Source organism: Anastrepha ludens, chromosome X, assembly GCF_028408465.1.
Source record: "Anastrepha ludens isolate Willacy chromosome X, idAnaLude1.1, whole genome shotgun sequence".
Classification (NCBI taxonomy): Eukaryota; Metazoa; Arthropoda; class Insecta; order Diptera; family Tephritidae; genus Anastrepha; species Anastrepha ludens.
In genome coordinates, this window is record NC_071503.1 from 59,835,092 (window position 1) to 59,862,992 (window position 27,901).

The 27,901-nt window shown below is 36.1% G+C and overlaps 1 protein-coding gene across 1 annotated transcript; it reads left to right on the top strand.

The window, feature by feature from the left end:
- Positions 1 to 1,303: 1,303 nt before the first annotated feature.
- LOC128869489 (uncharacterized) lies at positions 1,304 to 7,498 on the top strand. Its single transcript, XM_054112061.1, has 2 exons — positions 1,304 to 1,367; positions 6,408 to 7,498. Exon 2 carries the CDS (start codon positions 6,427 to 6,429, stop codon positions 7,150 to 7,152), a length of 726 nt encoding a protein of 241 aa, XP_053968036.1. The 5' UTR covers positions 1,304 to 1,367; positions 6,408 to 6,426; the 3' UTR covers positions 7,153 to 7,498.
- The last annotated feature ends 20,403 nt before the right edge of the window (positions 7,499 to 27,901 follow it).

Consider the following 27,901-nt stretch of genomic DNA (forward strand, 5'->3'; position numbering starts at 1 on the left):
TTATATTTATCTACAGATATTTTCACACCAGCTATCAATTGATGCTAGTGCATAATCAAACCAGATTAGAATGTCGTTGGAGTTCTTTTTATTGCAAAGCAGGTATAGATCGTCGACATAAAGACAATGCTTAATATTGTTTTGTTTTAGTAGAAGACGAGTTAAGTCATCGAAAGCTATTAAAAATAAAGTAACTGACAAGGGGGATCCTTGTGGTATTCCGTTGTAAAGTGGATAGTGTTACGCCAAATGGCTTAGAATTTTAATTTTTAATTTAATTTTATATATTTAATTTAATTTTAATCATTATTATAATAATTTGTTAAATTCCATAATTTCTCATAACGTTTCAATATTAAGCTTACTGTTTTCTAAAATACTGTTCAATTTTCGTATATGAATTTAAAAATATCACTATATATGTATAAACACCTATATTACATAAACGTAACAGAGCAATACATATTTACTGTAATTACATAAATTTGAACTCAATCCGTTAGGCTAAGACACTATAAAAACTCGAATTTAGAAATAAATAAATGACTTGTGAAGTTACCACCGAACGCGCTCGCATTTTATTTAACAGGCAATTGTTGTGTTCGCGCATCCTTCCCACGTAAAATAATTTCTCTTAAAAACGCTTAAGAATTTCCATGGCGCCCGAGCAGGGACCTGATGCGTGAGGCAGAATATACTTTGAACATAAGCAAACTATTAAGGGAAGTAATTCCAAATACAAAAAAAAAATAATAATAAATTGGTGAACATAATCGGAAATTATTTCGAAATACACAAAACAATAAACATATAAAAACGATAAGTGCTTTAATTAGTAACAACAATTGCCTGCGCGGTCCGTTCACAAGCAAAACTAATATATGTACATACATATGTATATGCATATACAAAAAGTGCACAGTGACAAGTGAGCCCCCAAAAACCAAAAAAAAAAAAAAACGTTAAAATTATTTAAAAAAAAAAAACAAAAAAATTATTTAACAACAATAAAATATTTATAGCCAAAAAAGTTAAAAAAAAAAATATATATAATAAATAATATAAAAAAGAATAAACTACAATACACAGTGCAAAGCTGAAACAGTGCGGTACTTATATAAACGGTCACAGTGATATTTCGTCGCCCTCGTGTATATATCACTGTCCGCTGTCACAGTTCTCGCAGTTATTGCCATACTCGCCGCTGCTCTCATCACTGTAACCGTCGCTGCTACTCTGGTCACTGCTGCTGCCGTCATCGCCCGCTGTCGCTGCAATCCCTACCGCTGGTTCTGTCGCCGACAGGAATGACCTGCACCTGCATCCTTTGCAAAAGGAAAGTCAAGGCTTGCAATAAGCCTATACAGGTAACAAGTGCAATAAATTGAAAGTTGTGGTTGTTGTTGATAAACACTCTCAATTTTTTGCATCCCCTTTTCACTTTCTTGCATATATATACATACATATATGTACACACTCCCATATGTGTACATGTACCATATATACAATTATCTATACAAATATACGTATATAAAACTCCGCGAAAGTGAAACAAGGGTACGTTGGGATTTGATAATAAAGGGTGTGACCTTAAATGCGAAATCGTCAATAAATTTAAAAAAACAAAATTAAAGAGATTGAAGACCTTTTTTTCGAACAATAAGTTCAATTAAATTAAAATTATTATAAAGTTAAATAAATTTTTCGTAAATACGGATTATCTACAAGGAAATAATTTAAACAAAAATCGTTTTTTCGCAAATCTGTTGAACAATTTTCGTAGTGTTGTGCTACTGTGCTTGCTCATCCTTTCGTGGCCTGACCACAGCCTTGTCCAACAGCTATTTTTCGTTTTTCTGATTGAGATTTGTGCAGGCTATTCAGCCATCTTTTCGTTTTCGTTTTTTCAGCCACAAACTCTCACAGATATTTTTTCGTTTCTGTGGACATTGAGCAAATTTTTCGGGAGTTTAAATAATTTAACTCAAAATGAGCAAGCCAAAGACAGCAGTTCCAAGTCTCTCTCCAAGTAAGGAGATTATGGAATTGAAATCACTAAAGCGCCAGCGAACTGTTGCGAAAAATAGTATAGTGCGCATAAAAACGGGTCTCCTCGATAAAACAATGTCGTTAGATCCAATTGAATTGGAGTGTCGACTGGACATTTTGAACTCTCATAGCGATAAGCTTATGAAGTGCCAGTCGAAAATTGAAGAAATCGACGAGGAAGACATAGCCCGTGGGGAGTTAGAGGACCTAATAGTGGAAACTAAGTCCGTTATAAAATCTATTCTGGCGAGAAATAAATCGTCAATAGCCGAATCATCCTTTGTTGCACCTCACAGCTCGCGACTACCGAAAATGTCGCTACCGAAATTTAAAGGGGAATATTCAGAATTTAAAAATTTTATGAGTCTGTTCGAGAGTTTGGTGCACAACGATCCTACAATCCCAGACATTGAGAAATTTAATCACTTGGTTAACTGTCTGTCTGGTGAAGCTTTGGGAACGGTAAAGGCCTTCCAAATGTCGGACGAAAATTATTCGAAGGCGTTGGCTAGTCTCAAAAAGGTTTATGACAATAAATGCTTAATATTTTTCGATACAATTTCCAAACTTTTTGAACTGCCAACTATCCCAAAGCCATCTGCGCTTTCATTGCGCACAATGATTGATACAGTGTCGGCTGTTTACGACTCGTTGCTGTCGTTAGGTGATGAGAAAAACATCACAAACGCTATCATAATTCATCTGGTAATGTCAAAAGTCGACACCGTTACTCGGTCAAAGTGGGAGGAACAGTTGGATTATGATAAGCTGCCATTATGGCGTGAGTGTGAGGCAGCATTAAATAAACGCTACCAACATTTATCTGCCGATGAAGCCTCAACGTCGAGGCTCAAGCCGTCAAGCAGTCACAGCATTCAGAAACCCCACCTTCATGCGGGAAGGACGAAAGCTGCCTTAGTGACTTCAAATATAAAACAGCCGGTGTGTCCGTACTGTAAATCAAATGATCATAGTATACCCGCGTGTCCTACTTTTAAAACTCTCTCTGCTCAGCAGCGATTTGAGTTTGCTAAATCAGTCCCCTTATGCATAAATTGTTTGCGAAAGGGGCACTCAGTTTCAAAGTGCAAAGCGGATCGGTGTCGTGTTTGCAACCGTTCGCATCACACGTTGCTGCACCAGTACCCTGTATCCTTTGCAACTGCACCACAACTTTCGACCTCGCATGCCATGCACACGACGAGTACGCCAGATCGGGTTATGTTGGCTACAGCCGTAGTCAACGTAAAAGGTAGCTCCGGAGAGTACCTTGCTGCACGAGCCTTGCTGGATTCTGGATCTCAGGTGAATTTCATGACAGAGGATTTGGCGCAGAAATTACGAATTCGTCGCGAAAGTACGACCTTAAATATTATCGGCATCGGAAATGCAACCAAAAAAGTAAGGACGAAATTAAATACATTTGTAAAATCGCGGGTCAATAATTATGAGTTTTCGGCACAGTTTTGGATAATGCGATCCATTTCAGCCAGCCATCCAGATCGTAACGTAAATATTAATGGCTGGAAAATTCCTAAAAACATTAGCTTAGCGGACCCAGAATTTTATAAGGCTCAAAAGGTAGATCTTTTGTTAGGTGCTGAAACATTTTTCGAGCTTTTAGCTGTAGGCCAGATCAAGGCCAGCTCCAATCACCCAACATTGCAAAAGACACTTTTAGGCTGGGTTGTGTCAGGCAAATACGCCTCCAACCAACGTCCTCCTCCCACAGTCAGTAGCACATTATGCCATACTGAACAAGATCTAGCAAATATAGACTCCATTGTCCAAAGGTTCTGGGCGATGGAAGAAATACCTTCAGGGACTAGTTCGACAAAATTCACACCTGAACAAATAGAGTGTGAAAAATTTTTCGTAAAAACTACTAAAGTTTTGCCTTCAGGAAGGCTTCAAGTAAGACTGCCTTTCAAAGATGACCGTAAGTTACTCGGTAATTCCTATGAAACCGCGTCTCGGCGGTTTCAGGCCCTGGAGAGAAAGACCTTGAAAGATCCAGAACTTCGTCAAATGTATCTGGACTTCATGAATGAATACATCGAATTGGGTCACATGAGCCCAACAAATAATAAGATCCCGAGTGAGCCACACTACTTCATTCCGCATCAATGCGTTCTTCGGCCTGAAAGTACGACGACTAAATTACGTGTTGTTTTCGACGCATCAAGTCGTACCTCTTCTCAAATTGCGTTGAATGAAATCTTGATGGTTGGGCCGACCATTCAAGAAGAGCTGTATTCAACACTTCTTCGTTTTCGTTTGCATAAATATGCATTTACGGCGGACATTACTAAAATGTACCGCCAAATTCTCATGCACGAAGAAGACAAAAACTTTCAGCTTGTAGTGTGGAGACGGCATCCATCTGAGCCACTTCAAATCTTTCGACTTAACACCGTAACATACGGCACTGCGCCTGCTCCATTTATCGCTACACGGTGTTTACAAATGCTCAGCGATGCCAATACACATATGTATCCACTCGGCTCAAAGGCAATAAAAGGAGATTTTTATGTAGACGACCTGCTTACAGGATCCGATAATTTCGAATCTCTAGATCTTATTAGAAGTGAGGTAGTTAAAATATTAAACTCGGCAGGATTCAATTTATCTAAGTGGTTTTCAAATCACCCATCATTTTTCGATTGTGAGAGTTCTGAGAAGGCCTTGAACTTCAATCACACAGACTCCACAAAAACACTTGGAATCCATTGGTTGCCGAAGGAAGATTTGTTTCGGTTTGTCTTAAATGACAACTTTACCAGTTTACGAGCCACTAAGCGAAACATATTATCAGTTTCGGCTCGTCTTTTCGATCCTCTTGGTTTACTTGCCCCACTAGTTACCAAAGCAAAAATCTTATTGCAAGAGCTTTGGCTGCAAAAACTAGATTGGGATGAGTCGATTCCATTGCACCTCGACACCAGCTGGGAAAATTTCAAAGCCAATCTACTGCAGCTACCATCAATAAGCATTCCTCGGTTTGTACACACCGAGTCGAGTGCAAGCTGCCAAATTCATGGCTTTGCCGACGCCTCAATACGAGCGTATGGCTGCTGTATATACATACGTAGCCATTCGGCTGGTGGAACGAAATGTACGCTGCTTACTGCAAAGTCTAGAGTGGCTCCGCTGAAGACTAAATCTCTTCCGCGTCTAGAGCTCTCGGCAGCCCACTTGCTGGCCAAATTATGGTCACGAATAGCGCCAATGTTGAGTCGGCCAATTGAAAATATAAACTTCTGGACAGACTCCGAAATTGTTTTGCATTGGATCAAAACGCATCCATCTGTACTACAGACCTTTGTTGCAAACAGAGTGTCCGAAATCCAAGAGTTGACGGATAAAGCTACTTGGCGACATGTGCCAACTAAGCAAAATCCCGCGGATCAAGTGTCTCGGGGTTGTAACGTGGACGAATTGAATAATTCTATCTGGTTTAGCGGTCCACAGTTCCTCCTAGAAGACCCTGCGTTATGGCCAACAAACACCCACTTCCAGCTCTCTCCAGGAGACGAAGCATTAGAGAAGAAACGGAACGCAACAGTTTTAGTTGTTCAAGTAAATGAATCGCATCCAATTATGGAACTCACCAAAAGAGTATCTTCTCATCAAAAACTGCTTCGTATTGTCGCTTACATATTAAGATGGATAAAACGCATTAGAAACCCATCTGCGACATTCACACAAATGCTGACGGCTGAGGATATTAAATTAAGTTTCCTCAAAGTCATTCAGGTGGTTCAACATGTTGAATATGGTGAAGAAATTATGAAACTCACCAAAGGTACCTCCCTACCCTCAAGTTTGCAAAAACTTAATCCATTTTTGCACAACTACTCGGAATTGTCGCTGTCGTTTAATTTACTCCGAGTAGGAGGCCGCCTATTAAATGCGCCTCTCCCATATGATGCCAAGTTCCCACTGCTCTTAAGCAAGAACTCGCACTTCGTTACCACATACTTACGGTACCTACATTTTCGAAATCACCATGCTGGAGCAAAGGCATTGGTAGCGCTTCTCCGAGACCGCATTTGGCTGGTCAATGCTCGAGAAGCTTGTAGTCGTACCGTTCGAAACTGCACACACTGCTTTCATTATAAGCCGAAGCTGCAATCCCAAATAATGGGAAATTTGCCTGCCGATAGGCTTCGTGCACTACGACCCTTTCTAATATGTGGAGTAGATTTTTGTGGTCCCGTATATACTACATTGAAAATACGTGGTAGACCCCCAGTAAAAACATATATCGCAGTGTTCGTTTGTTTCACTTCAAAGGCAGTACATTTAGAACTAGTAACAGACTTGTCTTCTAATTGTTTTATTTTCGCCCTAAAAAGGTTCATTGGACGCCGAGGAATGCCGCGGAAAATATACAGCGACAACGCCACCAACTTCGTCGGCGCCGATCGCAAGCTTCGCGAGCTGAGGGATGCTTTCGAGGCCCAACAACCGGAAGTACAGAAATACGCAACGGACGAAGGATTCACCTTCGCCTTTATACCACCCAGGGCACCGCACTTCGGCGGGTTATGGGAGGCGGCAGTGAAGTCCGCCAAACACCTTCTCGTGCGCGCAATCGGCAACGCGCTGCTCACCGCCGAAGAACTACAGACGCTGCTCGTCGAGGTCGAGGCCGTACTCAACTCGCGACCCCTGGTACCACTGAGTCAGGACCCGAACGATGGAGAGGCCCTAACACCAGCGCACCTATTAGTTGGGTGCCCCCTTCGAGCGCTGCCACCAGCCCAAGTATCGATGGACCCAATGCGTTGCTGCGACAGATGGCAACTTGTCTGTTGTCTCAAGCAACAGTTTTGGCGACTGTGGTCCAGGAACTACCTGTTGGGTCTTCAACAGAGGAACAAGTGGTTGCATCCGAAGCGCAACCTCGAGCTGAACGACCTCGTCCTGGTTCAGGAAGACAACACACCACCGCAGCAATGGGTGCTCGGCCGCGTCGCCGCAATCGTAACAGGGCAAGACGGCAAAGTCCGCGTAGCAGACGTGGCAACCAAAACGGGCGTAATTAAACGCCCCGTTCACAAGCTCGCCGTACTGCCATCAGACGTTGAAGGACCATGAGCCTTTCAAGGTGGCCGGTGTTACGCCAAATGGCTTAGAATTTTAATTTTTAATTTAATTTTATATATTTAATTTAATTTTAATCATTATTATAATAATTTGTTAAATTCCATAATTTCTCATAACGTTTCAATATTAAGCTTACTGTTTTCTAAAATACTGTTCAATTTTCGTATATGAATTTAAAAATATCACTATATATGTATAAACACCTATATTACATAAACGTAACAGAGCAATACATATTTACTGTAATTACATAAATTTGAACTCAATCCGTTAGGCTAAGACACTATAAAAACTCGAATTTAGAAATAAATAAATGACTTGTGAAGTTACCACCGAACGCGCTCGCATTTTATTTAACAGGCAATTGTTGTGTTCGCGCATCCTTCCCACGTAAAATAATTTCTCTTAAAAACGCTTAAGAATTTTCAGATAGATTGCAACGTATTTTGTGGTTTGATAAAAATTATTTGATGTAGTTCAATACTCTAGGCCCGACTTCTAATTCATAAATTTTTTGAGGACCGTACCAATTCTGTCGAATACTTTCTCAAAATCAATCGATAGAACTGATATATGGTTTTCAGTGGATACTTTTTTTTGAAATTACATATAAAACATTTATAGTACTTTTAAAGCCGAATTGATTTATAGAAACCGTGTTCGTAGAAATAAGAAACCACACCACCATTAGAAATAACTTTTTTTGTTGATGCAGGGGAGCAGGGAAATTGTTTCTTTTTCATTGAAGTAAATACGACTTTCCATGAGTTTAGTTCTGACTAAAAAAGGGGAGTTTAATGGCTGGTTGAGGACAGCGTACTTGACGGAACAAAAAGTAGTGTGAAAGCTTGAGTCATTCGCGGAAGTGGGCCAGTCTTCTGCAAAAGCAATCGTTATTTCAGCGGGAGTGCTTATTACATTGGATTGAGTAGTTATTGATCGTATAACTGTTGTAGGTTCCTATTAGTCTACGAATGTGTTGCGAATTTGAGTTACTGGAGAGGAGGGTTGATATTCGATGTAAAATCTGCGAAACTTTTGCGCTTCGAAGTCTTCCTGGCTTTGCTGAAAAGGGCATTGGCTTTTTTGGAAGCAGTAAGATTGAAAATGGATAAACATCTTTAGAAAGCATGCCACGCATTTTGTTTAGAATCTCTTAGAACCTTCAATTCTGAGGGCCACCGAGGGATTGATCTACAGTTTCTTTTGTAAGTTGTGAGCGTGAGGATTAACGTTTTCTCAGCGTTGTTGTTATCCGCTGAAAGGAAAGTGGAGGAAAAAGTTTGAATATTATTTTGAAATATTCCCCAGTTAGCCTTTTTGGTATTAAATCGTGGTATTTTTTAGTGAGGGGCAAAGTGGTTGATGAACATTGAGGTTATTGTTGAGAAATTATCACTATTGTGAAGGTCATTGACGGTATCCCATGTACTTAGGGGATAAAGCTGTCCAGAGCACATAGCTAAGTCGATGTGCGTTAAGGTATTGTGTGCGCACAAAGAGACTAAGATATTGTTTGGGCACCCTGGGACTTCAGTTTGGTTTGCAATGGGTCCCTTGGACACAAATGATTTTCGGGGATCGTTCCTTCATAAACAGTTCAAGACTTGTGTAGTTATTATAATAGCCTCGGATATTCCACTGAGTGATATCGAGCATCAAAATACTAACTAATTTAATTTATTTAAACTACTATATTTCGTCTATTTCGTTTATTATAAGTCTAAAACATAATTATTGCTCTTACAGACCACTTAAACCTAATATGAGCTTAAATTACTACTATATTACTATAATTATTAAATAAATTAGAAAAAAGTCAAGCGGAATAGAACTCAAGATCTCATTGAATTCTCTTAAAGCGCGGGCAATAGGAGCATTTCGCGCATAATTCGTGTTAAGAAATATAAGATGAAATGGATAAGTACTGCGTAACGATCTAGTAGGAATATGAAAATAAATGCAACGTAATAGGGATGAACAGTCCACTTCTCCTTTAATTACACTAAAAACAAAAGACAGTGAGAGTATAGACCTTCTACTCTCTAGAGACTTTATGCTAATTTAAATCAAACGGGAATTATAGGAAGGGATAGGATTTGAGAATTTTAACGACCTAAGAGCAAATTTTATTGAGCACCTTCTGTACACGTTCAATTCTCTCAATAGCAAATTGGTGGCAAGGCCTCCAGATAAAAGTTGCATATTCTAATCTAGAGCGAACAAAGGAAGTAAAAAGTAATTTGTGAGTGTAAGGGTCTGAGAACATCGAGCTATTACGCTGTATAAAACCTAAGATTGAGTAAGAAGTAGACACAATAAAGTTAATGTGACTGTTGAAAGAAAAATGTGAGTCAAAAATCACCCCTAGATCTTTAAGTTCATAAAAAGATTGAATTGAAGTATTATCAATGCAGTAAGATGACTTGAGAACATTTTGAGTTTAAGCGAAGGTGACATGAAAACATTTGCCAATATTTAGAGAGATGCCAGAGTTATTGCACCCGCGATGGAACGTATTAATTTCCGTTTGCAACATAGGTATATCCTCATATTTTGTAATGGCCGCAAATATTTGCAAATCATCGGCATACAAAAGAAAGTTGGCAAATGAAAAACAGGTACAAATATCATTAATAAATAGAATGAAGAGAAAAGGCTATAAAATTCTGCTTTTTGGCACCCCTGAAGATGCAAAGAAGAGTTCCGAACATTCACCCTCAATCGTTAACCCACATCGTATATCGGATAAATGAGATTTCAACCATCGAAAGAAAACAGAATGGAAACCAAGGGAGGCTAATTTACATAATAGAATTGTATGAGAAACTCTATCAAATGCTTCAGAAAACTCCGTGTAAACACAATCGACTTGAAAACCTTCAGCAAAAGTTCCAAAGCAGTATTCACCAAAAGCAGCCAGGTTGGAAACTGTAGACCTACCCGAGATAAATTCATGCTGATTGGGCGAGATTAAGCTCTTAGTTGCAAAGTACATTTTTTCTTTTACAATTCTTTCGAAAAGTTTAAAAATAATAGAAAGCTTCGAGATCGGCCTATAGTTGCACACATCATTATTTTTGCCACTCTTGGAAGTAGGGGTGAAAGTTGTGATTTTCCAATCGTTGACAAAAACTCCCGTAAATAAAGATTTATTAAAAACTAATTTGAGAGGTTTTAGACCCAAAATCCCATTCTCAATGCCCAGAGAAACAAGGTTTAAATAGCCAAAGTTCAAAGATGAAAGGGGTTATTATGACAAGGAGAAAACGAGTACGTATCATCACTAGAGAAATAAGATTTGAAAAAATTGGCAAACAAATTCGATACATCCACAGGAGTAGACGCTGATTTTTCATTAAAACGAATCGCAGAAGGGACTCCAGCGCTTGACTTATTAGATTTCACAAATCGCCAAAAGGCCTAAGGATTAGACTTAATATTCTCTTCAATCCGAAGAATATAGTTCTTGTATAAAAATTGATTGAAACAGTTGACTTTTCAGCAATGCTTGTAATTTTTAAAGATAGATTCATTCTTAGATTCTAAAAATTGCTTGTCAAGCTTGTTCCGCTTATTTTTGAGTTTTTCAAGTTGATACGGGGTTTTTTTTTTGAATTGTGGTACATATTTCATAAAAATTTTGAGCAACTGCGCTTTAAAGGTAGAATAGCACTCAACAATATCTAGAAAGCAAATATTCCCAATTGATGTCGTGTAAAACGCTGTTTAACCTAGAAAAGTCACAAGATGAGAAATTGAAAGCTATTGTCTCGTCTTGTTTACTACTCGCAAACTCATAAAACTCAACGGTAAGCATTAAAGTGACATGATGTTTATCAGCAGTCGAGAAGGATGAGAAGCATTCAGAGATAGAACTATTAATATTAGCGCTGACGAATATGAGATCAAGAATTCCATTAAGCTTATTTTCGAAATAATTAATTTGTACTAAATCAAGGCTCAAAAGAATATCAATTACATATGATTCTAGTGATGATGTGACATTAGTTGGGATTAGACTGTGCTTACAGAAATTAGTAGACTAAGAAACATTCGGAGAATCAAAATCCCCATAAACACGAATATGGTAATCATAAACCTTATTTAGAACTAGGGAAACAATGTTGTCCGTATGCGACTTGTAAAGATCAAAATTACTATTAGGCGGTATGTAAGATACAAGTACGTACATGTAAGATCAAGAATGGGATCCTCATTTAAAAACGAGACATGAAATGCTTGCAGCTTACGTTGCACTCAGGCCCGACGAGAGGGGGGGAATCGGGTACTTTTTCCCCCGGGCGCGGAGTTTTCAGAGCGGCCCTGACTCGAGGGTAATTCCAAGAAATTTCCTGCTTGAAAAAATATAGTAAATGATACGTCTACCAGAGTTCCGTCACAGACTTTTTTTGGTGTCACCATATCGAATGTTATGATCACGATTACGAAGAATAAATATAATATGGTGATACAAAAGTGTATATTATTTAGCTCTTATTAAAATGGAACATTTTATGCTACTGACTTATAAGGTAATTAATAATTATAGTGATGATTAGATTAAATTTAGATAGTTGTATTTTAAATGAAGACCAGTTTTGAAGCGTAGTTATTCTTTAAAGCAATTTGTCCTTACGTTGATAAAGAATTAAATGTAGAGATAGCAATAATACTTTTTATAGACTAGAAATTTTTGATTTTTCACTGGGTATGTTATTATATAAATAATTTTTTAAATTCGTTTCCCCAGTCAATTTCACACTTTTATTTTATTTTTTTATGTTTCGGCAACTAATGCGTGGCCCCTTTCAAGAAAAGTTTTTTTTTATTTCAGATCTGCTGAAGAGTTTTCTAAAATTCTTTTCGAAAAACATTATATAAGTTTGAGTCGAAGTATTCATCGTCAAAAAAGTTAGCATTGACCAAGGTTTCAACAAAAATGATGGCGTCAAAATCTAAATGAGAACTACGGGTGTGAATTCTCTCCGACTTAGTACGAATGCCACCCATATTCTGAAAATAAATGTTTAAATGATTTAGTGATGCACAAGTACTATCTTTCTTTTTGAAAAAAATTCAAAGGACGGACCTTGACGTCAGCAGGCCAAACGGGCGGTTTTAGAAATTGGTCAAACAATGATGGCGGAACTTTGGATATCAGTATCCTTTTCTATCAGCTTAAAACATAGAATCTGGTTTTTATCAATATTTGCATTTTTAGCAACATAAGAAATTATATTATCCTCAGTTACAGAAGGTTTAAAGGACGCAAGATGTAACCACTTATTCGTAGCTACTACATCAAGCTCAGTACTTGAATTAAGACCAGTCACTACATCCCGAGATCTTTTATTATTTTTACGCCTTCGCCCTTGAATAGTTGTCCACGAAGTTTTAGTATGCATTTGTTCGCCAGGTACGGGAACAGTGCTTTGTTTGGCTCCCGCAGTCGACATGTTGATGTGAGCAGCCACAGCATCAGCATTAGTTGAAGAAGCAGAGAGAGTAGGCGGCGTTGAAATGTTGATATTAGCAGCGGCAGCAGCAGCATAACTGAGTGAAGCAGTGGGTGCAGAAGTCGGCGTCAATACACTAACAGTGGCTGATGATCCTCTTCATGGCTCTGCCGTTATCTTGGCCTCTCTTAACACAGCAGCTGCAGCATAAGTATTAGCAGAGAATGTTAATGCAATGAGAAGGAGCAAATGTTAAATGAGCTTTTTTCGAGTTCTAATTTGTAGATTCATAATAAGGTAATTTCAAATTCAACTTTCCTCACGAGTGGGGAATTGCAGATATTTACCACGCGAGTGACGCGAGTGGAGGGTTTCTATATTTACTTACCACGCTAGGACAGGAATTCAGATTTTTTCTGCGTTTACCAAACTACTGAGGAAGTTCATAAGATTTTTCGGCACACTACTAAGAAAATCGACTTATTTCATGCCCACAGCGAAGCGAATAAATTTGCGTTTAAGGGGGTATTCTAGTCTAGAGGCCCGAATTTCGAGCATTTTTTGACGATGAATAAAAAAAAAGCTATTGATATTTTTACGATACATTTTTTTATCATTTATTTATTCATATATTAGGAGCACACAAAATAAATTTGAAAAAATTTGCCACGTCACTAAAATAGTTGTAGCTTCGAAAATAATTCGAATTTTGAAAAATCCTTCTAGGGAGATATTTTTGAATAATTAAACCATCAAGTTTTGAAAAAAAAAATTTTCGATTTTTTCAAATTTCTAGACTAGAATACCCCCTTAACCCCCCAGTTAGTTTGTGGTGCAGAAGCTAAAGTCGGCGGAATTATTCGTTTTGTTTTTTGGCACGTATTTAATTCAGGTTCAAGTCCTGAAGTCATTTTTTTTTTTCTTGCACATTTTTTTTTTTACAATTCAAACCAGTAAAGTTTGGTAAAATTTTTGAGTTTATTTTAATTAAAATTTCTTTAAAATACTGTTTTTTTTGTATTTCATAAATGGAAATTTCTTTTCGGTATAAAATAGTTTATACTGGATATGACCTGATTTTTATATAAATCAATCAAAACAGAAAATATGTACATATGTCTTTAATCTCTTTCATCAAATCCAAATTATATTGATGAGGAAATATCATTCTAATATCCGTCCAGAAAGCCAAACGCGCATACACACATACATATGCATATAATTACACATACAAACTTTCAACTAACGCAGAATATGTGCATATAAAACTGCGAATCGAATAGATGAGTGATTTAGAAAATTTAATCGGTATTTGTAGATTAGCGCAATCGTGAAAGACGTGTTGTGTATGCGGTACGTAGTCTCATGTTTGACTCAGGTTCAAATCCTGTACCCACTTTTCTTTGTTCGATATTTTTATTTCATTTTTTATATTTGGTTTAATTAGAATTGATTTAAAATAGTGTATTCAGCTTTTCTAATACCTGTTTTTTATAAATTTATTTTCTACAATATATAACATTATTAATACTTCATTTGAATTAATTTATATGTAAAACAGCCATAAAGGCAATCATATGAATATGCATTCCTATATTTAATCTCTTCAGTCAAATCTGAACTACTTACATACACATATTGATGAGAAAATATTCTAATATCCATGGATGCATCCAGAAAGCCAAACGCGCATACACGCATATGTATACAAATATATACAAACCTTCAACGAACGCAAAATGTATGCATATAAAAAACAGCAACTGCGACCGTCTTCTTGTCCGTCAGTGAAAAGATGGGATATGTATACCCTATGAGCAAAAAGAACCGGGAAGGTGATGTTGACTGTTTCCTTCGATTGCCAAGGCATAGTCCACCATGAGTACCTTCCATCGGGCCAAACAGTCAATAGAGAATATTATTTATCCGTTTTGAAACCTTAGAGAGATGCTGTGTGTTGGAAACCGCCGGAAATGTGAGCAAACAATTCTCAGATTTTGCATGATGATAACGCGCCATCGCACTGATCAAAGAGAATACAAATCGGCCACTCGACATGACAAAAATTTAAGATTTATCAAATATTGGCAAATAATTCCACGCGAAATATTCCAATATTGACTATTTTCGAATGGTCGCGAAAATTGGCATATGGCGTGTCGTTTTATGAATGAAATTGAAATATGAGCTCGAACTTATGAATGAACATTTTGTTTTTGTTCTAAATTGTTCAGCGCCGTCGCTGATAGAATCATGGCCGCTGCGACTGCGTCTACGAATGTATTTTGTTTTTGTAGTCGCTAGGCTTAGATTTTAGCTTTGGGCGACATGCGCATGTGAGGTATGTGTTTTTGTTGTGTTCTAGAACATTTTAGAATGTGTGGTGGCAAAGCGGCCATCGCGTTGCGCTTGCTATTGCTTTTGCGTCTATCAAAGTATTGTGTTTTTGTAAGTACAATATTAGGAATATCGACTGGTGAAAGACAAAAGTACACGGAAGCAAGAAGGGAGCGCTGTGCTCGCGCATATGTATATGTATGATTGAATGAATATATGAATACAATTATTTTGTAGGAAGTTTAGAAGGCAAGTAGGTATATATGTATGTATGTATATACGCTAGGACATAAAGTCGGTATATATGCATACATAGAGCAGAATTGTTTTTGCACTTGTTAGGAAGAAACTCGTTCACTAGTGCGTATGTGTATTTGATTTCTTGTAAGAATGTGATGTGGTATGACATGTGTACATACATAAGTCAAGGTTATTTGGGCATACTTGCATATGTGATATGATGTTCTTGCGCTTGTGCATTATTGTTTTTCATATACAAATGTACATACATACATATGTATGTAAATGCTGTCGAATACATAAACTATAAATTGGCACACAATATAAAATAAGTGTTGATTTATCTTAAACCGTTCTTTTTTTCTGAATGCAAATACCTCCTATTGACATGTACATACATATTATGTACTTATGTATATTTCATATACCATCATTTATTTACATATAAAGTATACGTTCATTTATGTACATATGTGTGTAATGAAAAACTTCATGAATTACTTTCAGAACTTTATTAAAATTTATTCGCGTCGCGCGCATGCACAAAACCTTTTGTTCACAGGCGCAGAAATAGACGCTCTGCGTATTTATCCTCCCCACGTGACTCGCCATCAATTCTCGGCACACATTTTTTTTTCGTTTTTAAATTTTTTTTTTTTAATGTAATCGTAAAAAAATTTGTAATACATTTTATGTATCCGCTTATCATTTCAAAAGTAACAAAATGGTCAAAAAATAAGCAGTCGAAGAAGTAAACGCACCGCCCATTTTTCCTCGCCACATGTTAGACTCGAGTTCAATTCCCGGCGCAAACTTTTTTTTATAAATTTTTTTTTTTTAAATCGTTTTTTTTTTTTAATGTAATCGTAAAAAAATTTGTAATACATTTTATGAATCCGCTTATCATTTCAAAAGTAACAAAATGGTCAAAAAATAAGCAGTCGAAGAAATAAACGCACCGCCTATTTTTCCTCGCCACATGTTAGACTCGAGTTCAATTCCCGGCGCAAACTTTTTTTATAAATTTTTTTTTTTTAAATCGTTTTTTTTTTTTAATGTAATCGTAAAAAAATTTGTAATAAATTTTATGAATCCGCTTATCATTTCAAAAGTAACAAAATGGTCAAAAAATAAGCAGTCGAAGAAATAAACGCACCGCCTATTTTTCCTCGCCACATGTTAGACTCGAGTTCAATTCCCGGCGCAAACTTTTTTTTATAAATTTATTTTTTAAATCGTTTTTTTTTTAATGTAATTGAAAAAAAAATTATGTAATAAATTTTACGTATTCGCTTATTAGTTCAAAAATACGAAAATAGTAAAATTTAATTGGTTTAATGTCGAGGTGAGAAATGTGTTGTGTGTTGAGGTGAAAGATGTGTGGTGTTTCTAATTTTTGTGTGGGCAAAAGTCAGTGAGGTGTCTATAAACTCGGTGTGCTAAATGACCTTATTACAAATCTTTCAAATCTCAATTGTACTAAAAAAAGCTCACAGTAAAATTTGCACCTTCTCATTGCATTAACATTCTCTGGTAGGAGAGTTAGTTTGATGGTTTGTTTTAATTTTGGCCTGTTTAGCTTATTATAAAGGGATTTCCAGTAAGAGGTGTTATTCTCATATTCAGAGAATGGTTTCGTTGCTTGGGTGGCACGAAGCGCCGTCTTGTTGAAAATGAACGTTGTCCAGATCAATACCATCCAATTCCGGCCATAAAAAATCGTTAATCATCTCTAAGTAGCGCAATCCATTCACCGAACTGTTGATCCAGCTTCATTTTCGAAAAAGTATGAGTTCTTAATTCCAATATTGAATTTTCTTTTTTAAAAAAGGGTCGGAGCTAATGCTCCGCTTTATTTGGATTCCAGATTAAGACCAAAAATGTATTTTTACAATTCTATTAATTATAGTAAGTTTACAATCTTAAGTGGATAAGTGTACCATGGAAGTTTAAAACGTTGTTTTTTAAATTGTGGTACATCTATAATATAAAAATGAATTGAAAAATGTGTTGGTAAGCTCATAACTCAACAATGATTGGACCAATCTTAACAATTCTTTTTTCAAAATGTTCCTTGAAGTCCAAGAATGGTTTGTACGCCGAGAAAAATTTGAATAATTTCCGGGATAACCCTAAAACAGCCCTTTTCCTTTTGCCCATACATATATTGCGCGTTCGTGTGTGTGTGTTCGCGTTAAAGGATCTAATATTAATTAATGCAAGAATATTATGCATTTGTTTTAGTTTCAGAACGATTTAAGGAATGAAATAGTTAAGTAAATTCTAAGAATAATCATGCAGGGCTGAACAAATCCAAACATATTTTAAGAATACCAAAAGATAAACATATGTATATATTTGAAGAATAACAAAAAACAAACATTATTAATTAATCTAGAAAGCCCTTGTTTCTCACATGGTCAATTGTATGTTGCCTGTTCCAGTGTTGGGATAGCATCAGATTTGTATATTCAACAGGTAATCAAACAAAAAACATTGTATATAATAAAGCATTACAATAAAAATTAAACAGATTTTTGTTAATAATTATGATTCACTTGATTTACAATAAAGCGATTAGTGTAAATACTTATATACGTTTTATTTCATTATTCTTTCGGTTATTAACCCAATGTTAATAATAATAAATAAATAATTATCTCTATGTTTTGTCATTGAAGCACCCACTTTATAAGTATTTGTCACCTTTAGGTTCCCACTATCTCTTTAGATTAATTTTCAATCAGATTTGACTCTTAAGTTCCCCTCTTAGTTTGAAGCCCCCTGGCAAACATCCCAGTCGGGGTTTTTAGTGGGTCACAAATGGGTGGCCAAAGTTCGTGGAAGCGAAGATACTTAGGTCACCCGAGCTGACCCTTTTCTTCAATTCTCCTGAGCAGAACCGTCACCATGATGATAGAGCGGTGTGTGAGGGTCAGCAGAGTAAAAACGTCTTAACGTCGAAATATAAACTGCCACATTCAAAATCTATTTGACAGAACGAAGTCTATCGGTCCGCTAGTATTTTATAAAAATTTTGAGCAACTGCGCTTTAAAGATAGAATAGCACTCAACAATATCTAGAAAGCAAATATTCGTCTTGTTTACTACTCGCAAACTCGTAAAACTCAACGTTAAGCATTAAAGTGACATGATGTTTATCAGCAGTCGAGAAGGATGAGAAGCATTCAGAGATAGAACTATTAATATTAGCACTGACGAATATGAGATCAAGAATTCCGTTACGCTTGTTTTCAAAAGAACTAATTTGTACTAAATCAAGGCTCAAAAGATTATCAATTACATATGATTCTAGTGATGATGTGACATTAGATGGGATTAGACTATGCTCACAGAAATTAATAGACCAAGAAACATTCGGAAAATTAAAATCCCCATAAACACTAATATGGTTATCATCTGCCTTATTTAGAACTAGGGAAACAATGTTGTCCGTATGCGACTTGTAAAGATCAAAATTACTATTAGGCGGTATGTAAGATACAAATAAGTATAAGTAAGGTCAAGAATGGGATCCTCATTTAAAAGCGAGACATGAAATGCTTGCAGCTTGCGCTGCACTGCAATGAGAACTCCACCCCCTAAAAGCAACCCGTACTTTCTACATTTCCGTCTTTTCGAAAAACATTATATAAGTTTGAGTCGAAGCATTCATCGTCAAAAAAGTTAACATTGTGCCAGATTTCAACAAAAATGATGACGTCAAAATCTAAATGAGAACCACGGGTGCGAATTGTCTTATTTGTATACATATGCGTGTATGCGCGTTTGGCTTTCTGGATGCATCCATGGATATTAGAATATTTTCTCATCAATATGTGTATGTAAGTAGTTCAGATTTGACTGAAGAGATTAAATATAGGAATGCATATTCATATGACGGCCGCCGTAGCCGAATGGGTTGGTGCGTGATTACCATTCGGAATTCACAGAGAGAACGTTGGTTCGAATCTCGGTGAAAGCAAAATTAATAAAAACATTTTTCTAATAGCGGTCGCCCCTCGGCAGGCAATGGCAAACCTCCGAGTGTATTTCTGCCATGAGAAAGCTCCTCATAAAAATATCTGCCGTTCGGAGTCGGCTTGAAACTGTAGGCCACTCCATTTGTGGAACAACATCAAGACGCACACCACAAATAGGAGGAGGAGCTCGGCCAAACACCTAACAGAAGTGTACGCGCCAATTATTTATTTTTTTTTTATATTCATATGATTGCCTTTATGGCTGTTTTACATATAAATTAATTCAAAAGAAGTATGAATAACACAGTGTGACAAAAAAAAAATTAAATATACTTTTATGGAGACCTAGCACAACTTGTGGCTATAGAAAAATTAAAAGAAATGGTATAGGAGAAATTTCCAATACACCCCCAAAATCTCATTTTATGGCCATAAAACCGTTTTTCAAGAGGTTGATGTGAAGAATAACTCCTAACTTCGCCAATTTCCATCCGATTTCGAATTTGCTTTTATAGTTCGAAAGAACAAAAACAAGCCTTTTCGACAGGTGTTGACAATTTTTCTGAAATGACAACTGACGAGACCGTAGGCGGAAGTATTTGGCATTTTTTTATTTTTTCTCTATATTTTCAACTTTGACATAATTTTTACGATATTACCCGCTATTGAGGATTTTTTTTAGTACACTACTGTTATAGTAAATTTAATTTTGCGTCGAATGAGCTATATTTGACTGTAATTGAATTAAAATTAATAGAGTTGTGTGGGTTTTAAGACTTTTTCTTTTTTTTTACTACGAGATTTGGTATGCGTTTCGAAGCATGAAAATGATAAGAAGTGTCATTATAAACACATAATATTTATTGGAGTATTGTGCAGTGCAGCACTGTACGGTATGGTACGGTGCGGTACGGTGCAGTACACAACGGAACTGGTTCCAAACTTAAAAATGCAGTGGAAACGGCCCTTTGGAATTTAGTATGGTACGGTACACTTGTCATTCTCTTCATCAGTTTTGAATACTTCTCTGTAAGAAATTCGATCATCATCATTCATCTTAAGTCGTCATCAACTAAATTCCATTGTTTAAATCGAGAAGCGAGCGTTTCAGATTGTCTTCCCGATAGAAGTAAATCACGAGAAAGATCCTGAAAATCTGAATTTGATACAATATGTCGTTCTGAAGACTTAGAACCAGACGGAAAGTACTCTTCATCATCAGGTTCATTGTTATCAGTTTGATCATCATCAGCAATGAGTTGAACTTCCTTCAGTTCATGACCTGCAGTTGAGTTAATCATATCGTCCAAGACTACGGGGTTCTTAACAGTTGCAACATCAGCATACTTTATGTGCTTTCGAGTTTTGTAATGATGACCGTTTACGTCCGTTTTACAAAAATAACAATCATCTGGTTTATGATAAGGCTGATGATGCCACATCATCGGAGAATATTGAGACATTCGACTTTTCTGGCAACGTTTTGATTTAGATCTCTTAAATTTCAATGAAACAAACAATAAAATTTTGACGTTTTAATAAGGTTAAATTATAATAACAAACTTCTTTTGTTAATCAATGTACAGTGTGAACTTTGGTACACTTGGGAGCTTTTTCATATTTCTATTGAAAAAAAGTGCTATAATATGTCAGGTATTTTCGTAAGTTCTAACCAGTTCTGTTGTATGCAGTACAGTGTACTCTTATGTATACATATACACTCCAATAAATATTACGTATCTATAATAACGCATCAAAACACGTCCTTATTCCCACTTAGCGTAAGCTATACCTACACACCAAATTAGTAAAAAAAAAATAAAATCTTAAAACTCACACAACTCTTTTAATTTTAATTCAATTACAGTCAAATATAGCTCATTTGACGCAAAATTAAATTTACTATAACAATAGGGTACTGAAAAAAATCCTCAATATCGGATAATATGTGTGTTGCTTCAGACGGGTCATATTTTGAAGGAGATAATATAAATTTGCCTTAAATTTAACTCTGTTTTGTTTAATTTAAACATTCCCGGTGCTTTCTGATCATAAGGTACATATATGCGGCTTTGCGGACAGCAATGTGTGATTCGCTGGAAGTCGCATTAACTCGCGACTGTCGCACAGTTAGAAGACATATTTACATACATATAAGAGTGCATACATATATACGGAGCCACGGCCACTCGACATGACAAAAATTTAAGATTTATCAAATATTGGCAAATAATTCCACGCGAAATATTCCAATATTGACTATTTTCGAATGGTCGCGAAAATTGGCATATGGGCGGCTCGTTCTATGAATGAAATTGAAATATGAGCTCGAACTTATGAATGAACTTTTTGTTTTTGTTCTAAATTGTTCAGCGCCGTCGCTGATAGAATCATGGCCGCTGTGACTGCGTCTACGAATGTATTTTGTTTTTGTAGTCGCTAGGCTTAGATTTTAGATTTGGGCGACATGCGCATGTGAGGTATGTGTTTTTGTTGTGTTCTAGAACATTTTAGAATGTGTGGTGGCAAAGCGGCCATCGCGTTGCGCTTGCTGTTGCTTTTGCGTCTATCAAAGTATTGCGTGTTTGTAAGTACAATATTAGGAATATCGACTGGTGAAAGACAAAAGTACACGGGAGCAAGAGGGGAGCGCTGTGCTCGCGCATATATGCATGAATGTATGAACGTGCATGGATGTAGTAACATATGAATACAATTATTTTGTAGGAAGTTTAGAAGGCAAGTAGGTATACTCGTATATGTATGTATATATGCTAGGACATAAAGTGGGTATATATACATACATAGAGCAGAATTGTTTTTGCACTTGTTAGGAAGAAACTCGTTCACTAGTGCGTATGTGTATTTGATTTCTTGTAAGAATGTGATGTGCTGTGACATGTGTACATACATAAGTCAAGGTTATTTGGGCATACTTGCATATGTGATATGATGTTCTTGCGCTTATGCATTATTGTTTTTCATATACAAATGTACATACATACATATGTATGTAAATGCTGTCGAATACATAAACTGTAAATTGACATACAATATAAAATAAGTGTTGATTTATCTTAAACCGTTCTTTTTTTCTGAATGCAAATACCTCCTATTGACATGTACATACATATTATGTACTTATGTACCATAAATTATCATATATGATCATTTATTTACATATAAAGTATACGTTCATTTATGTACATATGCGTGTAATGAAAAACTTCATGAATTACTTTCAGAACTTTATTAAAATTTATTCGCGTCGCGCGCATGCACAAAACCTTTTGTTCACAACGCAGGCGCAGAAATAAACGCTCTGCGTATTTATCCTCCCCACGTGACTCGCCATCAATTCTCGGTGGAAATTTTTTTTTTTTTCGTTTTTAAATTTTTTTTTTTAATGTAATCGTAAAAAAATTTGTAATAAATTTTATGTATCCGCTTATCATTTCAAAAGTAACAAAATGGTAAAAAAATAAGCAGTCGAAGAAATATGTAAACGCACCGCCTATTTTTCCTCGCCACATGTTAGACTCGAATTCAATTCCCGACGCAAACTTTTTTTTATTATTTTTTTTTTTTTTAATCTTTTTTTTTTAATGTAATTGAAAAAGAAATTATGTAATAAATTTTACGTATTCGCTTATTATTTCACAAATACGAAAATAGTAAAAATTTAATTGGTTTAATGTCGAGGTGAGAAATGTGTTGTGTGTTGAGGTGAAAGATGTGTGGTGTTTCTAATTTTTGTGTGGGCAAAAGTCAGTGAGGTGTCTATAAACTCGGTGTGCTAAGTTCCCTTAGTTCAAATCTTTCAAATCTCAATTGTACTAAAAAAAGCTCACAGTAACATTTGCACCTTCTCATTGCATTAACATTCTCTGGCCATGGTTCTATCAGCGACGGCGCTGAACAATTTAGAACAAAAACAAAAAGTTCATTCATAAGTTCGAGCTCGTATTTCAATTTCATTCATAGAACGAGCCGCCCATATGCCAATTTTCGCGACCATTCGAAAATAGGCAATATTGGAATATTTCGCGTGGAATTATTTGCCAATATTTGATAAATCTTAAATTTTTGTCATGTCGAGTGGCCGCGGCTCCGTATGTATGTATGCACCCTTATATGTATGTAAATATGTCTTCTAACTGTGCGACAGTCGCGAGTTAATGCGACTTCCAGCGAATCACACATTGCTGTCCGCAAAGCCGCATATATGTACCTTATGATCAGAAAGCACCGGGAATGTTTAAATTAAACAAAACAGAGTTAAATTTAAGGCAAATTTATATTATCTCCTTCAAAATATGACCCGTCTGAAACAACACACATGTGCCAACGTTTAACCCAGTCCTCCAAACTCCCCCGGCAGGCCGATTTGTATTCTCTTTGATCAGTGCGATGGCGCGTTATCATCATGCAGAATTTAGAATTGTTTGCTCACATTTCCGGCGGTTTGCAACACACAGCATCTCTCTAAGGTTTCAAAACGGATAAATAATATTCTCTATTGACTGTCTGGCCCGATGGAAGGTACTCATGGTGGACTCTGCCTTGGCAATCGAAGGAAACAGTCAACATCACCTTCCCGGTTCTTTTTGCTCATAGGGTATACATATCCCATCTTTTCACTGACGGACAAGGAGACGGTCGCAGTTGTTGTTTTTTATATGCATACATTTTGCGTTCGTTGAAGGTTTGTATATATTTGTATACATATGCGTGTATGCGCGTTTGGCTTTCTGGATGCATCCATGGATATTAGAATATTTTCTCATCAATATGTGTATGTAAGTAGTTCAGATTTGACTGAAGAGATTAAATATAGGAATGCATATTCATATGACGGCCGCCGTAGCCGAATGGGTTGGTGCGTGATTACCATTCGGAATTCACAGAGAGAACGTTGGTTCGAATCTCGGTGAAAGCAAAATTAATAAAAACATTTTTCTAATAGCGGTCGCCCCTCGGCAGGCAATGGCAAACCTCCGAGTGTATTTCTGCCATGAGAAAGCTCCTCATAAAAATATCTGCCGTTCGGAGTCGGCTTGAAACTGTAGGTCACTCCATTTGTGGAACAACATCAAGACGCACACCACAAATAGGAGGAGGAGCTCGGCCAAACACCTAACAGAAGTGTACGCGCCAATTATTTATTTTTTTTTTATATTCATATGATTGCCTTTATGGCTGTTTTACATATAAATTAATTCAAAAGAAGTATGAATAACACAGTGTGACAAAAAAAAAAATTAAATATACTTTTATGGAGACCTAGCACAACTTGTGGCTATAGAAAAATTAAAAGAAATGGTATAGGAGAAATTTCCAATACACCCCCAAAATCTCATTTTATGGCCATAAAACCGTTTTTCAAGAGGTTGATGTGAAGAATAACTCCTAACTTCGCCAATTTCCATCCGATTACGAATTTGCTTTTATAGTTCGAAAGAACAAAAACAAGCCTTTTCGACAGGTGTTGACAATTTTTCTGAAATGACAACTGACGAGACCGTAGGCGGAAGTATTTGGCATTTTTTTATTTTTTCTCTATATTTTCAACTTTGACATAATTTTTACGATATTACCCGCTATTGAGGATTTTTTTTAGTACACTACTGTTATAGTAAATTTAATTTTGCGTCGAATGAGCTATATTTGACTGTAATTGAATTAAAATTAATAGAGTTGTGTGGGTTTTAAGACTTTTTCTTTTTTTTTACTACGAGATTTGGTATGCGTTTCGAAGCATGAAAATGATAAGAAGTGTCATTATAAACACATAATATTTATTGGAGTATTGTGCAGTGCAGCACTGTACGGTATGGTACGGTGCGGTACGGTGCAGTACACAACGGAACTGGTTCCAAACTTAAAAATGCAGTGGAAACGGCCCTTTGGAATTTAGTATGGTACGGTACACTTGTCATTCTCTTCATCAGTTTTGAATACTTCTCTGTAAGAAATTCGATCATCATCATTCATCTTAAGTCGTCATCAACTAAATTCCATTGTTTAAATCGAGAAGCGAGCGTTTCAGATTGTCTTCCCGATAGAAGTAAATCACGAGAAAGATCCTGAAAATCTGAATTTGATACAATGTGTCGTTCTGAAGACTTAGAACCAGACGGAAAGTACTCTTCATCATCAGGTTCATTGTTATCAGTTTGATCATCATCAGCAATGAGTTGAACTTCCTTCAGTTCATGACCTGCAGTTGAGTTAATCATATCGTCCAAGACTACGGGGTTCTTAACAGTTGCAACATCAGCATACTTTATGTGCTTTCGAGTTTTGTAATGATGACCGTTTACGTCCGTTTTACAAAAATAACAATCATCTGGTTTATGATAAGGCTGATGATGCCACATCATCGGAGAATATTGAGACATTCGACTTTTCTGGCAACGTTTTGATTTAGATCTCTTAAATTTCAATGAAACAAACAATAAAATTTTGACGTTTTAATAAGGTTAAATTATAATAACAAACTTCTTTTGTTAATCAATGTACAGTGTGAACTTTGGTACACTTGGGAGCTTTTTCATATTTCTATTGAAAAAAAAGTGCTATAATATGTCAGGTATTTTCGTAAGTTCTAACCAGTTCTGTTGTATGCAGTACAGTGTACTCTTATGTATACATATACACTCCAATAAATATTACGTATCTATAATAACGCATCAAAACACGTCCTTATTCCCACTTAGCGTAAGCTATACCTACACACCAAATTAGTAAAAAAAAAATAAAATCTTAAAACTCACACAACTCTTTTAATTTTAATTCAATTACAGTCAAATATAGCTCATTTGACGCAAAATTAAATTTACTATAACAATAGGGTACTGAAAAAAATCCTCAATATCGGATAATATGTGTGTTGCTTCAGACGGGTCATATTTTGAAGGAGATAATATAAATTTGCCTTAAATTTAACTCTGTTTTGTTTAATTTAAACATTCCCGGTGCTTTCTGATCATAAGGTACATATATGCGGCTTTGCGGACAGCAATGTGTGATTCGCTGGAAGTCGCATTAACTCGCGACTGTCGCACAATTAGAAGACATATTTACATACATATAAGAGTGCATACATATATACGGAGCCACGGCCTCTCGACATGACAAAAATTTAAGATTTATCAAATATTGGCAAATAATTCCACGCGAAATATTCCAATATTGACTATTTTCGAATGGTCGCGAAAATTGGCATATGGGCGGCTCGTTCTATGAATGAAATTGAAATATGAGCTCGAACTTATGAATGAACTTTTTGTTTTTGTTCTAAATTGTTCAGCGCCGTCCCTGATAGAATCATGGCCGCTGCGACTGCGTCTACGAATGTATTTTGTTTTTGTAGTCGCTAGGCTTAGATTTTAGATTTGGGCGACATGCGCATGTGAGGTATGTGTTTTTGTTGTGTTCTAGAACATTTTAGAATGTGTGGTGGCAAAGCGGCCATCGCGTTGCGCTTGCTGTTGCTTTTGCGTCTATCAAAGTATTGCGTGTTTGTAAGTACAATATTAGGAATATCGACTGGTGAAAGACAAAAGTACACGGGAGCAAGAGGGGAGCGCTGTGCTCGCGCATATATGCATGAATGTATGAACGTGCATGGATGTAGTAACATATGAATACAATTATTTTGTAGGAAGTTTAGAAGGCAAGTAGGTATACTCGTATATGTATGTATATATGCTAGGACATAAAGTGGGTATATATACATACATAGAGCAGAATTGTTTTTGCACTTGTTAGGAAGAAACTCGTTCACTAGTGCGTATGTGTATTTGATTTCTTGTAAGAATGTGATGTGCTGTGACATGTGTACATACATAAGTCAAGGTTATTTGGGCATACTTGCATATGTGATATGATGTTCTTGCGCTTGTGCATTATTGTTTTTCATATACAAATGTACATACATACATATGTATGTAAATGCTGTCGAATACATAAACTATAAATTGACATACAATATAAAATAAGTGTTGATTTATCTTAAACCGTTCTTTTTTTCTGAATGCAAATACCTCCTATTGACATGTACATACATATTATGTACTTATGTACCATAAATTATCATATATGATCATTTATTTACATATAAAGTATACGTTCATTTATGTACATATGCGTGTAATGAAAAACTTCATGAATTACTTTCAGAACTTTATTAAAATTTATTCGCGTCGCGCGCATGCACAAAACCTTTTGTTCACAACGCAGGCGCAGAAATAAACGCTCTGCGTATTTATCCTCCCCACGTGACTCGCCATCAATTCTCGGTGGAAATTTTTTTTTTTTTCGTTTTTAAATTTTTTTTTTTAATGTAATCGTAAAAAAATTTGTAATAAATTTTATGTATCTGCTTATCATTTCAAAAGTAACAAAATGGTAAAAAAATAAGCAGTCGAAGAAATATGTAAACGCACCGCCTATTTTTCCTCGCCACATGTTAGACTCGAATTCAATTCCCGACGCAAACTTTTTTTTATTATTTTTTTTTTTTTAATCTTTTTTTTTTTAATGTAATTGAAAAAGAAATTATGTAATAAATTTTACGTATTCGCTTATTATTTCACAAATACGAAAATAGTAAAAATTTAATTGGTTTAATGTCGAGGTGAGAAATGTGTTGTGTGTTGAGGTGAAAGATGTGTGGTGTTTCTAATTTTTGTGTGGGCAAAAGTCAGTGAGGTGTCT

Coding starts and splice junctions, on each gene's coding strand:
- LOC128869489 (XM_054112061.1), top strand. CDS start 6,427: ATGCCGCGGAAAATATACAGCGACAACGCCACCAACTTCGTCGGCGCC.